This window comes from Eucyclogobius newberryi, unplaced genomic scaffold (assembly GCF_026437365.1).
Source record: "Eucyclogobius newberryi isolate DKJ021-1_F unplaced genomic scaffold, fEucNew1.0.hap1 SCAF_21, whole genome shotgun sequence".
NCBI lineage: Eukaryota > Metazoa > Chordata > Actinopteri > Gobiiformes > Gobiidae > Eucyclogobius > Eucyclogobius newberryi.
In genome coordinates this window covers 22,655,086-22,670,415 of record NW_027315846.1, presented here as the reverse complement: position 1 = coordinate 22,670,415, position 15,330 = coordinate 22,655,086, and the positions used below count along the sequence as shown (strand labels likewise).

Sequence of the window (15,330 nt, the reverse complement as noted above, 5' to 3'; positions counted from 1 at the left end):
CACCTAATCAAGTCCCCCTTGGCCCCGGGGCTGCATCTGTCAGCCTGCGCCCGTCACTGTTGCTGTCGTTTGAACTTGCACTTTTTCTTTTTTCCTCGCCAAAGAAGCCCTCTCTCATTAGCAGCAGCTTATGTAATCAGAGTCCCACAGGTACCCAGGCCTGGCCCCACCCCGCTCGGCTTTGGAGGAGCATCTGCGCGCTGACCTGATGAGGAGGCAGCTGGAGGTATGAGGGTAATTAGCGCTGACCAGAGGGCTCTCAGGCGAGGGGAGAGAGAGTGCCAGAGTTGCTCCTCAAACATGGTGAAGGTCAGCTTTGAAATGGACTGTGGATATATTAACTAGAATCATCCGTGGATTATAGACAAGCCTGCAAACTGAAAGTTTTACAACATGCAAGCTTAAGAAGTGTAGTTAACCAGGTGCCAGCTTTGAGCCTGTACTTGAGTTTAATGTGGTAGTCTGAAATATTTCAGAAACAATACTCATTAGATTGAACATAAATAAAATGATGATTTTACTGACCACAATTCAAATGTTAATTCATTCACAATTACAAATACATAATGGAAACGTTGTTTTGAATTTGCTTTTTGTGCCTTAGTTGAATGAGCAGAATTGAGTCCTTACTGTCAGATAATGGCAACCCGGGTTCAGCCGCCTTGTTATTGCTGTTTTTAGATCAGTTTGAGCAATTATGTATTATTATATAATACATATTAATGCCTTAATAAGCATTGGCAAAGACTTAGGTCATAATGAACAAAAAGTTTATTAAGAATGATTCAGGCTAAGTAACTCCTTAAGGAGTTAAATTGGTGTAATCTCTCATTTGTCCAGGAGTGTCCATTGTAGAAAAACATGAACTTAAAACAGTGCAATTTACGAGATGAACAGGAGATAAACAGGACTGGCTATTTACAGGAGGCTTACTCAGAGTAGGATAAATATCTGAGATCTCAGACTGTATCCACAGATTGAGAACGACTCTTTGATCAAAACGTCTTGTTAAAAAACAAAAAACAAGTGTCCAAAGGGTCCAATTGACTACAACTGAATCGGATTCTACAATAATAGGAGTTTTGGTCTCAATGAAGTTAAAAAGCCTAAATCATTCTTTGTTTATGCTTTATAAAGGCTATAACTGTCGTTATTATGACATGGTCCTGTGGCATCACCTGGTTGTCTCCATAGAAAAATATCACTTTAATGCCAGACTGGAAAACAATCAAATCACTTTGTTTATTTCCAAGTACAATTTTAAGTACATTGAGCAGTCAAAGTCCAAGAAAAAATAGAAAAAACTTCAAAATGTGCGGGTCAACCGGAGGACTGGTCCGGTCAGAAGATCCTGTGTGAGGGCAGTTTGAGGGGAGTCAAAGACGTCAGGACAAAGGTGTGTCCTGCAGCCTGAGCATGACAGTCAGCCACTTAAAGGAGACATATTATGCCTTTTTCAGTTATTTAAATATGAAATATGATATAAGTAGGATATAATTTTGCATTTTGTAAGTAAACTGCAATATAGATTGAACAACTTAATAATAGAAACAGGTCCATTGAATTGAGTCTTCGTTTTTCAAATAATCACAACTAAGTACAAGGATGTGGGCGGGGATAGGGGGTAGGTGAAAACAGGAGTTTTTTGAGCACTCGAGCCTCAGTTGCAGGACAATACAGGATTACTCAAACATGCAGGAATCAAAAAAGTACAACTTTGAGTAAAATAATGATGATGATACTCCCTCAAGAAAGTAACTTAGTTAAAATACTTTGGGAATACTTTATATGGAATATTGTAAACATTTATAAATTACATGCTTTTATGTTTTATTATTGATATTTAAACAGAGGTAGAAAAGTGAGTTGTATAAACTGGCTCAAATAGTAGAAATGGGCAACAACTCTGCTACAAGCTGCTGGTGTTTATCCAAGTAGTGTAAGTCATGTCTGAGAACAGTCACTGTGCTCCTTGTTTAGGCGATGTCCCGCATAGGAAGGTTGCTAACTTTCCAAACTAACAGAATTACAGAATTATTAATTACAGAAACTAAGTATTAGTAACTTAGTTGTAGCCAATACTGGCTGTAATAAAATAAAAGTTGATTGTGCATAATATGTCCCCTTTAAGGTTAAACATTGTGGACCCTTTACCAGAAAAGTGACATAGTGCACCTTTGAGTAGAAGATAGTAACAGTTCTAGCAGTGCAGAAGAACAGTGCAGCAGAGTTTGCTCACCTTGACATGAGACTTGTTTGAGTGTGATTCTGGAGGACAGGAGTCTATACAGTTATAGAGTCTGTATCAGTGTTGGTCGCGCTATGGAAATCCCTTCTAAGAGGCACATAAAGCTTGTTGAAACATTGACAATCCCTGGTCCCCTCGTCTAGTGCTGTCACATTGCTTTTACAACAGCGAGATCCACAGCGCTCTGGCTGGACAATGCATGAATGTTTAAATTGCTCAAAGTGTCCATTGGCATTAACATCAAGTGGCACATCTAAAGCGGGCCAGCCCGAGTGCTGTGTAATTCATTCACATTACTCTTCAGTGCGCCTCAGCTCCACCGGCTATAGAGGCTCGTCTCTGCATTTGTTTCACACCATTAGGTAAATGTACACTGTGGGAATTAAAAAGTGTCTGTGACGTTTAGTAGTAAAAGCTTTGATTTTACTAGCTTATTTGTTTTGATGGGATCGTTTTGACTTTGAAAACTTATCGCATTATGCCACCTCGTATAACTTTTTACTTGAATTACACTTGATAATGATCATGATAATCCCACCAGACAAGAATGGCCTTTGCCTGGTTCAGGCAAATTACGCAGAGCCGTGGTTGAGTTGGCAAAGTTGGACTTTGACCAAGAAATCAGTCCATTTTATGTACAGCTTTATTTACAACTGAAATCTCAGCAACAAAATCAATTTATGCACATTGCTTTCCACAGCTGTTTGGTATAATGCATAAATTGAGTGTGTACTATTGATTGCCATATATACATTAATGGCTTTCTCCAACAACATGACAACATTGACTTATTCTAAACGGTTGCACATTGTTTCAGCTTTAATATGTATAAACATACTGTATGTTGTGTTACACTGTACATGAGCTAACAGTCCAGAAGGCAGATATTTAAATAGCAATATTTACATTCATGCATCCATTATCTCTCATAGGTACATGGCGGGTATACTGTTTGCTAATACCTGTGCAAGTTTAGAGGCAAGCATGAGTTTCCAAATGTTCATTTATTTAGCCAAAATCTATGCTTTTACAGACAGCCATAGTTAGCCCACTCCCACAGCGGACGCTCCTCAGCATGCACCCCACACACGGACAGACACAGACAGAGAGACACAGAGAGACGCAGAGAGACACACAGAGACACAGAGAGACAGTAAGAAAAATAGAGAGAGACACAGAGACAGTGAGAAACAGAGAGACAGAGAGAGAAAGAGAGACAGAGAGAGAGGCAGAGAGAGACACAGAGAGAGACAGGGAGAGAGACAGCGTACACAGCAGACTCGTTTGGCTCTGTGGAACAGGCCTGTCACAGCCTGCTGGGGCCTCGCTCACAGTAACCTGAGCTCTGCCTATTGGCTCAACCTCACAAGGTCAAGCCCTGGCTCGTGCCCTCTGTTTCTATAGCGATGGGCTAAGCCCTTGTGACAGAGAAAAAACTTCTATAAAGATTGCCACATCCAAACAATAGATAGCTGAAGGCATCTAGCTGACTTCAAGACACTGAAGCAACGAGATGGAGCCCATGACAGGAGAGGGCCTCACTTTCACACACAGACAGAGCTAGACCCAGGGACAAGAGACTGGCTCAGCAGCCTTAAAGCATTGGAACATCACAGATGGATTATACGCTCTAGAAATGATTCACTTAAAAAACATACTGTAGCTATCAAGAGATAAAATAACCTCATCAAGTTCTTTTCAAGTGTGGATAATGTACAAGACAGTACAAAAATAAAGGTAGATACATGAATAAAAGCATGACTGACTGAAGTATGTTACAGAGAGTTCTCAGTGGTGTCCCAGGCCATGCACAGAAGCATGTCCCTTGTGCTGCCACGGCTCATCTTCATTAAACTTTAGATTGCATAGTCAGATGAATCCATGTGTGGCAGCAGTTGGAGAGCATGCCTCCCCCAGAGAACTGTCAGATGGAGAACAGAAGGAGGGGGACTATAAAAGGTTGCATTGTGTGTAAAAAGTGCATGCATGTTTTGTTGATGGCTGTCCATGAAGCCCATGGAATAGCAGTGTTGTCTATTGCTCAGCTGCAGATGTCAACAGGCCTGGATCTGCAGCAGACTGGCAGACAGTCCTCTCCAGTCAGCAGCCAACCAGCCTGTCAGCTACACGCGCTGTTACCAGGAGCATAATGTGGAGCCTGCTGCGCCGCTCTCCACGCACACCACCATCGCTCTTTCATTCACTTGATTTCTCCTGCCGTCTGCCGCAGCTTCCCTTAATGCTGAATGCTGTTGTTTTCTGGGCAACATGCCAAGCAGAGAGGATGGGGTCGAGCCCTGGCGAACGGGGCAGAGGCAGGGCTGTTCAGGGGTGAGGTGGGATGGAGTGTCAGCGGGCCCGGGACAGTCTATACCACAGTGTTGTTGGTGCCCATGGCCTTCTTGTTGCGAATGCTCATGGCATACTCCCCACGACTTGTACCATTCTCTTCTTTTCGAAGTGGTTTTCTGCAGACAGACAGTTTGACACAGTGAGAATCAATCCCTTGGTGACAGAGTTTTGACATCATATTTGCCCTCAGCTAAAGGCCAGGCCATTAACTAGACTTTGTGACTGGTAACCTTTAGGCTGATTGGATTTCTCTCCTCGCAGCAATCCTTTCTAATAAGGTCTGTTTGCAAAGGTTGTTTTGCATAGAAAATGTGAAGGGCGATACAGGGAGACGTATGGGACAGGAAAATGAGTTAATGCTAGTGTTCATATAAGAAATGGATGTGTAACTGCTGTGTAGCTGAGACTCTCACCGCCGCTCTGCAGCGTAAAAGCCAGCTGCCACACAATTCTCTTGTGGCTGGATGCCGGTGAAGAGCAGTATAATTGAAAGGAGTTCTTTATGCACTCTTTATATTTGTCCAGTGTACTGTGGCTGTGCAGCGACCCCCTCATTGGCGGACCCTTATGTAACGCACAGACAGACCTGAATACAGTTCATACAGTCATTGTCCACTGGGCCAGTACAGTGCTTCAGTGATGCAGGAGCCTTAAGCAACATCTTAGCTCTGTGTCTCTGAAAGCTCCACTGGCCGGCACTGACCACTCCGTGTCCAGGCTTTTCGAGCTCACGGAAGGAGCGGAGAGAGAAGCACAAAAACTTAAGTAAAGTCGCTCTGGGAAAGGCTCGGGTGATATGACAATCCAAGTCTCTGAGACAATGCTGATTTGGTGATCCACAAGGCAAGCCTGGAAAGCCCCTCCTACTTTCTGCTCAAATACAGGGGAGATGGAGAAAGCACAGAGCAAATCATTTCTTATTTTTTTTTCAAATACAATCATAGAGGTTTAGAGTATGCAGCACATTTCTTTTGTGAAGCACTTTGCATGTTTCTCAGTCCCTGCTTTAACAAGAACAGTTCAAGCTTTTCTCTAATTGGTTTAGATAAGATAATCCTTTATTGTCCACACATGGGGAAATTTCATTGATACAACGCAGTAGATACAGAGGAAAAGGACAGATCACAGATATTAGGAAGTTTAAAAAACACTCTCAATAGAAGAACTCTTATAAACAAAAACTCCTATAGACAAAACCTCCCATTTCCCAACAAGGGATGGAGGGGAAAAAGGTTACCAGTCACATGATGCACTTGAATGTTAACCAAGTGCATCATCGGAACTAGGGGAGAAAATACTATACTATAATATTGTATTAGAAAAGTGTGTGGCCTTGGCCTTGAGATGTGGATAAAGCAATTAACTGCACTCTCAGAGGCAGCAGATGGCTCTTGAGGGCCTACATAAAAATACAGTGCAATTGTGGTCAAAATCCTGAACTTTATTCAATTTCAGTTGGACCGGTCTAACAGATAAATAAAAGTAAAGATTCATCCTTCACATATAGACTCCTTTATGACAGCTCTCAACTCAGAGACTATCTTAGCTGCTTTAGACAAGCTCCTGCTGAGCTTTTCTTCTGCGTTTTCCTTGGTGCAGTTTTATGACAGCTCAAGTGCTCAGATGTGCACTGCTGTTTGCGCCGCCTACAGTGTGTTTGTGCCTCAACACCTGTAAAACAATCGGCGCCCTGCTGTCAGACTTCAAAAAGGCTGCTTTGGAGCTGTCACTGGAACGCCACCACTCCCACTCACCCCCCCACTCCCTGTCTTCAGCTCTCAAATCATGCCCAATGGATCAGCAACTTTTATCTGCCACCTTACTAGTTCTTGCTCATTTTTTTAAGACTTCATAGCTTTCATGGCTCAATAGTTTTACCTATGTTAACTCTATAATTGGAATTATCATGTTTCTCTTTGTCTGCTATAATTTTCATTCAAAATATTATTAACATTTGGGATGTCTTTTTTGTTTCTCATTCTTTGGTAGAGGTCAAAGGGTTTGTGGATTTAGTGACGTGATATCACTCTGACACTGTGCACACTACAGTAACACTACTGAGTTTGATTAACTGAGGTTGCTAAAGGTGATGTGAGCTAATGGCCTGAGTCCATGAGTAAGACGGCCCAGAGGAGCTGAAGCCCATGCCAACTGAGAGCTGCTGGGAGACCTTCAGAGGAGCCCTGCACTGGACCACGGGGTCCATCTGCTGCCTGGCATTTTAGGATATACTGCATATTTCTCTAGGGGCTCAGTAGTAAACGTTTTAAAACTAAGAGGAGTTGATGTGTGGTTGCATAAGTGGATGTGAAAGGGTCAGTACATTGTCATTCTGAGCAGGCGTCTCCCTGACACTTGTCAGCGGCTGCTTGAAGGTGCTGTTTGTTTCCCTGTCTGTGGGTGAGACCGGCTCAGACAGAGCGGCCGCTCTGGGCCAGCACACAGGGCAGTGGCACTGGGCCGCCAGGCCGACCTCTACCCAGGCCCTTCAATAATAGATGGCATGCTGTTGACACATGGCAGGTGGCAACACAACACTTCACAGGTCGGATGAATATTTCATAAGAAAGCTGTGCAATCACAGCACACATTCCTGTTTGAAGTTTGGGAATGGATCACGCTGAAATTGGGACATGTGTTGAGCTGTTTACAATTACTCCAGCCATCTGGAAATCTGTGTAGCATGATATGGTTCAAAGAGGAGGAATTTAAAACACTGACTCTACTCTAAAAACAGCACCAGATTAGAAGGCTGGATTGGCTTTCAAAATAAAATGAGCAAAAATTAACATCACATTTGCAGTAAATGGTAATCATTTATTCAAACAAAGTTCCTTTTATGTGCACTGTTTTGGGTATTGCTGGCAGCTCTTGGACAGCACCAGCTGAGAGACATTCTCTGTCTTTGGACAGTGTACAATGCCCTTGTAAAGAGCATGGAGCTTCATTAGTGACTTGGTTGGAGTTGTGTTTGTTTTGGCTTCTTGGAAGGCTGACAGGCTGGACTGCATCATGTCTTTTGCTTTAGATGGCACAGCAACACAGAAAGGCAGCGTGTGTGCGAATGCTCCGCTCTGTTTACTCACACGTCTGCCTGGTGCTCTGCACTTTGAATACAATTGAATGGAAGTGTTTTTTTCTCCTGACACATGAGTGGCAGACACAGATTATAAAAAATAGCAAAAGGCCAGGAGGGCTGGAGCCTGCAGCGCGAGGTCCTCAGCTGTCTGTGGCTCAGGCTTTGGCACGCTGCCAGCTCATTTTCATTGGGAAAGCCCAGAGCATGAGGGGCTAGAGCCTATATATAACTCACTGACAAAGCTGCTCTTTCATTGTTATTGACGCCGCTGCTCAATTACCGCCTGTGCTTGCTTTACAGGACAATATTTATGTTTTTTTCTGCTGCGCTGTTGATCCTGGTCTTACGCTATGCAGCCATGAATCCATGACAAATTTAAAAGAGTGACATTTCTCCTGGCCCACTCCCATTGGCAGGTGCCTAATGGAGGCCTAATGACCTGGCTGGACCTTCTCATTCACAGAGAAGAGCAGTGTGGCCGAGCAGGCACAGTCTGCTGTCTCCAGCCTCCCAGCTTCAGGACACGACCCACTCGCATGTATAAAAGATGTGGCCTACCACTGAATGACTGTGCAAATTAATTCATAAATAATGACTTGGGTTTGGGGCAAGAGCCCGGATTGCAACAGCACTTCCTTATCACAGCTGCATTAAAAAGGTGCCTCTTGGCTACACAGGAGGCAGGAGAATTGTCATAATGAATTCCTGAGTCAACCAGCCATTACTTCCGCAGCCTGAATTTAAACTACAAATAGGCAAATTCAGGCTGTGGAAGTAATGGCTGGTTGGAGGAATGGAGTCCCTCTGAGGAAAGCCATATCTGGCAGACTCAACAGAGTCATAACTGTAATATGGTATCATACTAAAGCTATTGAATGGCCCATAAATAAAGCATGGAAGTAGCCCGGTTTAACAGTGCCCGGCTCTGCACTGGTTCCACACGGCTGAATGAGTGCTTATGTTTATGCCATATTTCATCAAGTGCGTAAATATGCCAGCGTGATGTATGTATGTGAATGGCTGAGTGCACCACTCTGCCTCAGTGCAGTCCTCCACACAACTGTGTGTTTGCTACATGACACATGTGTCACTGTGCATGTGTGTTAGGACTGGGTCTAGGTTGTGCAGTTGGTAACATTCCTCTGTAAAAGAAGACTCCGACTCGTTTTATTTCAATAAGATGAACACTAAAGTAGATCAGACATCATGATTCAAGCACAGCTCCAAATCAAGTTCATCTGAAGCATATTGTGCCGTTGTGGATCTTCTTGTATGACATTTACTGCCTATTGCATTAGCCAACCTCTGACCTCATGGTGACCTCATTGGGTGAGGACAGGGTCACAGTAGCCTTCCAGACACCAGTCCCCAGTGCAGTGTCCCACAGGCCAAGTTACACATGACATGGTAGACAAGCTGTCCCTCAGGGCTCCTGTTTCAAATCCTGTTCACTTGGTCATATTTCAGGCCCACAGCGGCTCAGTCCAGGGCAGTGCAAACACTATGGACACGTGCAGATGATAAAACCGTTGTGACACCCACCTCTTGATGGCCTTGTAGCAGATGATGATGGCTGACAGCAGGAAGAGCAGGGAGGCACAGCCCACAGTTCCCAGCACTATAAAGTCCATCTCCGACCACCAGGGCCTGACTAAGGGCACCATGGGCTCCACCACTACAACACACAACACACAAGCATCAACACATGTACTTGGGCACAAATATTACATTTATCCACAATATGGAAAGAGAATGGAAAAGAAAGGTTAGTCACATTATTACAGAGAATGAGTGTGAACAATGAAGAGGATACCGTTTGATACAAAAGGAGCGTGACGAATAGAGACAGATTAAACTTCTAATTGGATTGTCAATCCAATTGCACTGAATGCATACAAAGCAGTCTGCGCTGCCCAAACACTGAGAAGCTCCATCATGGACAAAATGGAATGTAGTTATATGTGAAAGGAAAGACAGACATGCTTGACACAGAACAAGTACTTGATGACAGAAAATAATACTGATCCATTATGATTACAAAGAATAATTATAAGAAAATAGTATTATCGACAGTTATTATCCACTTGTGTCTACCATTCTGAAATGCTTTGTCAGCCACAGCCAGTTTTCTATAAAAAATCGAGTGTGGTTGTTATCCTCTCACTTCAATTGATCAATCAATCAATGACTTGGATTGTAAAGGTGTGGTGTGTAAAGGATTTATGCTTTACACTTCAACAGGGAGTGTGTACTTTACTTCTCGTATATCAGCACAAGACCTTGCAAGATCCAAATGCCATAAAAATGATGGTCCCTCTGGAGAATAGATTTTATATTTTATTTTTATTTTGTCACCAACCAAAATAGGACTGTTACATTAAACAGCTGAAGAATGCAATACTACATACAGTGTGTCCTTACAGGTGGACAATCATAATATTACGATATAAAAAGGCAGTAAATAAAGTGAGTGAATTTAATTATGTCTTGTTCCCACGGACTAAATATTGTGTCTTGTATCATGTAAAATAGATATATGTCTCCTCCCACCCCTAATTACTCATCACCCACGCATTTTTGTTAAGCTCAAGGTAGTGTGATGTAGTGCAAGGCAACATGAGAGGGATTTGTGGGCACATTAAAGGAATGAAGTGTGCTGCTCAGGCTACAAAAAAATATTGGTGCCATTTTAGACCTAATTTCAAAGCATAGCCTGCAATTTCTGCCTCCCTATGAGACCTGTGTGTCATGCGCTGGCACTATGGCGCATCAATTTGTCCCTTAAATCAGCAGAGAAAGTGTGGCAGGTAAAAATAAACTGCCTGTGCTCCCTGAAGTGGGAAGTGTCCTTGCCTGTTCAGTAGGTCCTAGGTTCAAAGATATCCAAGCCGACTACATGAATCATTTAAGGTCCTGTCAGCATTCCTTACACCAGCACTTTTGTCCACAACAATTACTCCGGGAGGTGAAAAACCTGCTGCTCTTTCCACATTAGATCTGTAGAGTAAGACCACTCACTGGGAATCTTTTATAACATTAAGTGTATCTGCAACCTCGTGGCTGTAATGCACAACAACCACTTCTCTCCTCCTAGCACCGCTTGACTTATACTGATCCATGTATCTGTCTATTGTGTGCTACATTTGCTGTGCAAGCCTTGCTATGAATGACTCAGGGGGATTACACACTGGCAACAAACCAGTCTCCAAATGCTCATTTTACAACCCAGACAAAATCTTGGCGTGGTTCTTATTGGTACAGAAATACACATCACAAGATAGTAAAGACACTCGTGAAATCTGAAAAAGTTCCATTTAATTCCAACATCCTCCGACTGTTGGAGGGGTTTAATTTAGTTGGTGGTAAGGAAGGACTTGGCAGTGATAAAGCCTGCTCCTTTGAAGGCACTGGGGAGCGTTTTCAGCCGCTTTACTGACAGTATTTCAGACCTTTAGCTCATAGATATGGTCTGTGTCATTGTCCTACTTTCCTTTTCACATTTGCATATTCATTGCATTTAAAAGACTGTTTAAGGAAGTGAAAAAGAAAGTGGTGATTAGAATAAATGGCAATAATGTTCCTTTACGAGGGAATTATGCATGACGTCTGCGCCCTGTACAAACACACTTTGGTGAGTTAAAAGGGCTCAGTACAGTCAGCTTTTATAGCAGTTCAAACTTATATGTTTAAATAAGAACATAAACCTTAATGAAATATAGTCCTCATCAAGAGCACATTTCTATACCTTGGGAGCAGTTGGCTAAAGTCAGTGAAACACTGGGACAGATCAGCTGATCCCTTGCTCTAAACAGCAGCTAACTACAGCACACTTAGCGGGTGCATGCTTGGTTTGATGTGCCAGTGGTCCACAAACAGATCATGTGACAATGTGAAGTACATGGCTCTGCATTACGTGGGAATACACTGCACTGACGCTGTGAGGCTCGGAGGCTGAGCTCCAAGATGCATGCAATGTTGTGTGTACTTTTAGAAGATGGAAGGTTTTTCTACCCTTAAAGCAAATCTATCACTTGAATGTGAGTATAATGATCAGATTTCCTTTTGATTATTTTGATTATAGATTTCTTTACACCTGATGCCCTTCCTGATACACCTGTCTGCCAGTGAGGTTTGATTTTTCTCACAGTAGACGGACAGTGATTCGCCATTATAGTGTGTCCAATCCCTCTCTACAGTGCGGCGCACACAGGTGGCCGCTGACGTGCCCTCATTCATGTGCGAGCCTTAATTAGCCGGTTAAACCCCCACCTCGCCTCAGTCAGATGGCCCTGGCAGCTCCATCCACTGACCTTGACAACAAACACGGGAAGGTAGCTGCACGGTGAGTCAGGGGAAAAAAGGTCCATCAAAATTGACCAGACAGAAAAAAATCATTGGAACTGATTGATTAAAAAACTTTCCACTGCTGTCTGTGAGATGGTGATGATGAAGTGCTGGTCCCTCCTCATGATATTAAGGGCTTGGGGTGAGCCGTCCTTAACAGTAATAGCTCAAAATGGCTGCATCATCAGCAACCCCTGTCCCATATATCAGGCCCAGTTCATTAAGGTGCTTGGGACTACATACAAATCATATCAACTTTCAGCAAGCGCCAAGTGAAATATCTTTGCCTTGGAGGGATGATGCAACAAGCGTTTTATTTGAGAGAATTATATTTAATTTCTTTTACGAGTACTAAACCCCAAAATAGATTGACAGAGATACCCCCAAACATTTTTAATATTAGTTAAAAGCCATAAAAGCCTAAATCAAACAATGTCTCCGGTGGCAGGGGTAATAATATACACACTCAGAGTTCACTCATACAGGTAAGTGAACTATGTAGCCACCACAGCTCTGGTGCAGGCTGATGAAAGAGCACAAGAGCAGGCATCATCACACCGCCAAACTTATGTCGCAACAATGCATGTAAATTGGCCACCTTTAACAATATGGAGATTAGATAAATGTTTGAAACTTAGAGGTATTGGAAGGTAAGAGCAGGTTGATGTAGGTGTAACAGTGGTTAGAGAATGTGATCTATTTTGAACAAGCTTGAAGTGAGAGAAACATTAACCCTAGTACTTTAACAGAATATGCTGTAAGCCGAACAACAACATAGTATTTCTGCCTCCATTTCAACTTCAAAACCAAGTGCTGGGTTTGGTCATTAGCCTCTTATTGTGATCAAATTAAAGCTAATTTAATCAAGTCATCTGTGTTTTAATCAGGGGTCCTCCGGGGGAAACCCTAGCACACTGATCCACCGAGCCTGGCAGCCCAGCAGGCGAGAGTTTCACAGGCAGCTGTGTGCTCCCCAAGGGCAGAGCTGGCATAAATTAGGCCTACGTTGAACTGTCACCATCCTGCTGGCTCTATCAACACACGGCACAAAGACTGCCAAGAGAAGGAAGTGTGGTGGAGGTCTCCCAGGACAGACTTGTGTGTCTCTCTAAGAATAAGAGTGGTGTACATGCACACGCACGGCTCGCTCAGAGCGGGCTAATAGCTCCATTCTGACTCACAGTTGGGTCTCTCACTGTCTGAGTTAACATGGGAAGAAAAAACAGCATCAAAACCCTTTTATTTCTGGTGAAAACTTGAAACTGAAATCATATGCATCCATTAGTGACAGAAATGACATTCCACCACAAGTGCTCCCTGTGAAGATATAATAAGCCATAAGCTATGTGAAACTAGATTGTAGTATTTGTACTTGCAAAGTGTTGATAATGTGACAAGGGCACTTTCTCTGTCCGCAGAGTCAGTGCTACAGGGGCCAGACGGGTCCTGGTGCGGAGCAGACAGGTGTGAGCACTGGGTGTGAGTTACCTGGGGGGGCCAGTAGCCGCGGCGGGGGTGGAGGAGGTGGAGGCGGAGGCAGAGGAGGGTATCTTCTACATTGGCATGCCAGCTGGCACTGGTCACTAACTTTCTCCGCCACAGTCTGTGAGCATGACCTCTGGAGTTCTCCCTGATGAAACACACCACAGGACATGGTAAAGCACAGCAAACAGAGAAGATCTCCCCTGCATCACTTCAGAGCCTCTCTTCAACACCGAGGCGCTGCCAGGACTGCTGCCGATGTTGTTTTTATAATACATGCAGAATAGTAGCACGTCTGTGGCTCCCTGCAAGAAACCACCCACCAACAGAGTGGGCAGCAGGCCGCCCCGAGGAGTGTGCGTGGGCGGACTTGGAAACTCAGGCAGATCACATTACACATGAACCCTGGCAACACAGTGTGCGTGTGAACAACAGCTCACCACTATCTGTAGGCAGGCAGCAGCGCGGGGCAAAGGTTAGAATACTCATCAGTGGCATATGCTGCAAACAGGGTTCCGGATGGGAATGCTGTTCTGATGAAAACACTCCAGGTTCCCACTACAAAAGACACGAGTGCTTGTCTGCCTGGCTCATGCATACATATCAGACTGGCTTTTCTTTCAAACAGGTGCCAGTGCTGCCTCTGACTCAATCTGCACACAAACAAAGCATCTCCCTGCATGACCAATTTAGTTTAAACTTTTTCCATGCTTCAGTTCAAGCCTATGATCAAAATGTCATATTACAGGCACGATTGTAATATGTTTTGCTTCTTTCTTTTTTCTTTTTTTTTAACAACATCAGCAAGCATTCTCTACTGGTTCCTGGGGCAGACGTGAGTGATCAAAGTACTGTGAAGACAGCACTGAAGCTATTACAATGCATTCTACCTACTCCAGCTCTAATTGAAGATGCTGGAGGGGCACGATGCTTACCTGGCATGAGAGTAAAAGCAGTGAGAGGAGGCAATGACCGAAGAAAAAAGGCCAAAAACTTAAAGTAAATGGCATTAGATCTTGGACCAGCATTCCTCTTGCGCTGTTCTTGAAGACACTACTAGGCAGCGTTTCCAGCAAATGAATGCAGTAGACATAGGCTTGAAGTGTTCCTGAAATCACCATCCACCCTGTCCACTCCAGCGGCGGTCTTCTCTGTGACAGGCGTCTCCACAAGCACTTTATGCCACAACCATTTTCCTCTTGCAATCCTCGCATAGGACAGGTAAGAGAGAAAGAGAGAGAGTGTGCCAGCGAATCTCACATCTCGAAAAAGTATAGTTTGGACTTTGGGGGGGGAGTCTTGCTGGCACTCAGAAGAGAAACGGCGGGCGACCCGGAATCACGCCGCTAAACGCGCTCCTCCGACGGGCAAAGTGAGGGCGGTAGATGGCCCGTACCTTCCGTGCTCCCGCGCTGCGAGCATGAGTGCAAACGGGCCGTCCAAGTTGAAGAGAACCCGCGGAGAGAGGGAGATCCGCGGGAGTGCAGCCCCTTCTACAACTTATCTTTGAGGCTGAGAGCACCGTATGGGCGAGTCCGGAGGGTGGAACTGGCGCATCCTCTGAGTGCCAAAATACAGCGCGCTGTTCTGTGCCGGAGCATCACCCTCAGCTCATCCTGACACTCAGCATCCGACCTTCCGCTCAGAGGAAGAAAAGAAAAGTCCCAAAACACACGGGAGTGGTGCTGATGCTGCTGCCGCTGCTGTGGAGCTGCTTGCTCTTATCTTTCTGTCTCACACTGTGTGGGTCCGACGCGGTGTAAAGTGGAGCCCACGATGCGTGGAGGAGAGTGCGTAAGGATGACGCGCACTAGAGCGAATTTAA

General features: G+C 44.2%; 1 protein-coding gene across 1 annotated transcript; it reads right to left on the bottom strand.

The window, feature by feature from the left end:
• Positions 1-2,873: 2,873 nt before the first annotated feature.
• Positions 2,874-15,330, bottom strand: prima1 (proline rich membrane anchor 1). Its single transcript, XM_072457696.1, has 4 exons — positions 14,441-15,330; positions 13,512-13,653; positions 9,222-9,354; positions 2,874-4,716 (listed from the first exon to the last, which is right to left on the bottom strand). The coding sequence occupies exons 1-4, from the start codon at positions 14,717-14,719 to the stop codon at positions 4,617-4,619; spliced, it is 654 nt and encodes a 217-aa protein (XP_072313797.1). The 5' UTR covers positions 14,720-15,330; the 3' UTR covers positions 2,874-4,616.

Bases quoted from the DNA above. Each gene is read 5' to 3' on its own strand.
- prima1 (XM_072457696.1), bottom strand. From the start codon at position 14,719: ATGCGAGGATTGCAAGAGGAAAATGGTTGTGGCATAAAGTGCTTGTGG. The intron at 13,654-14,440 runs GTAAGCATCGTG...GTGTTTCATCAG, and splicing joins TGCTTTTACTCTCATGCCAG to GGAGAACTCCAGAGGTCATG. The intron at 9,355-13,511 runs GTAACTCACACC...TGTGTGTTGTAG, and splicing joins GCGGCTACTGGCCCCCCCAG to TGGTGGAGCCCATGGTGCCC.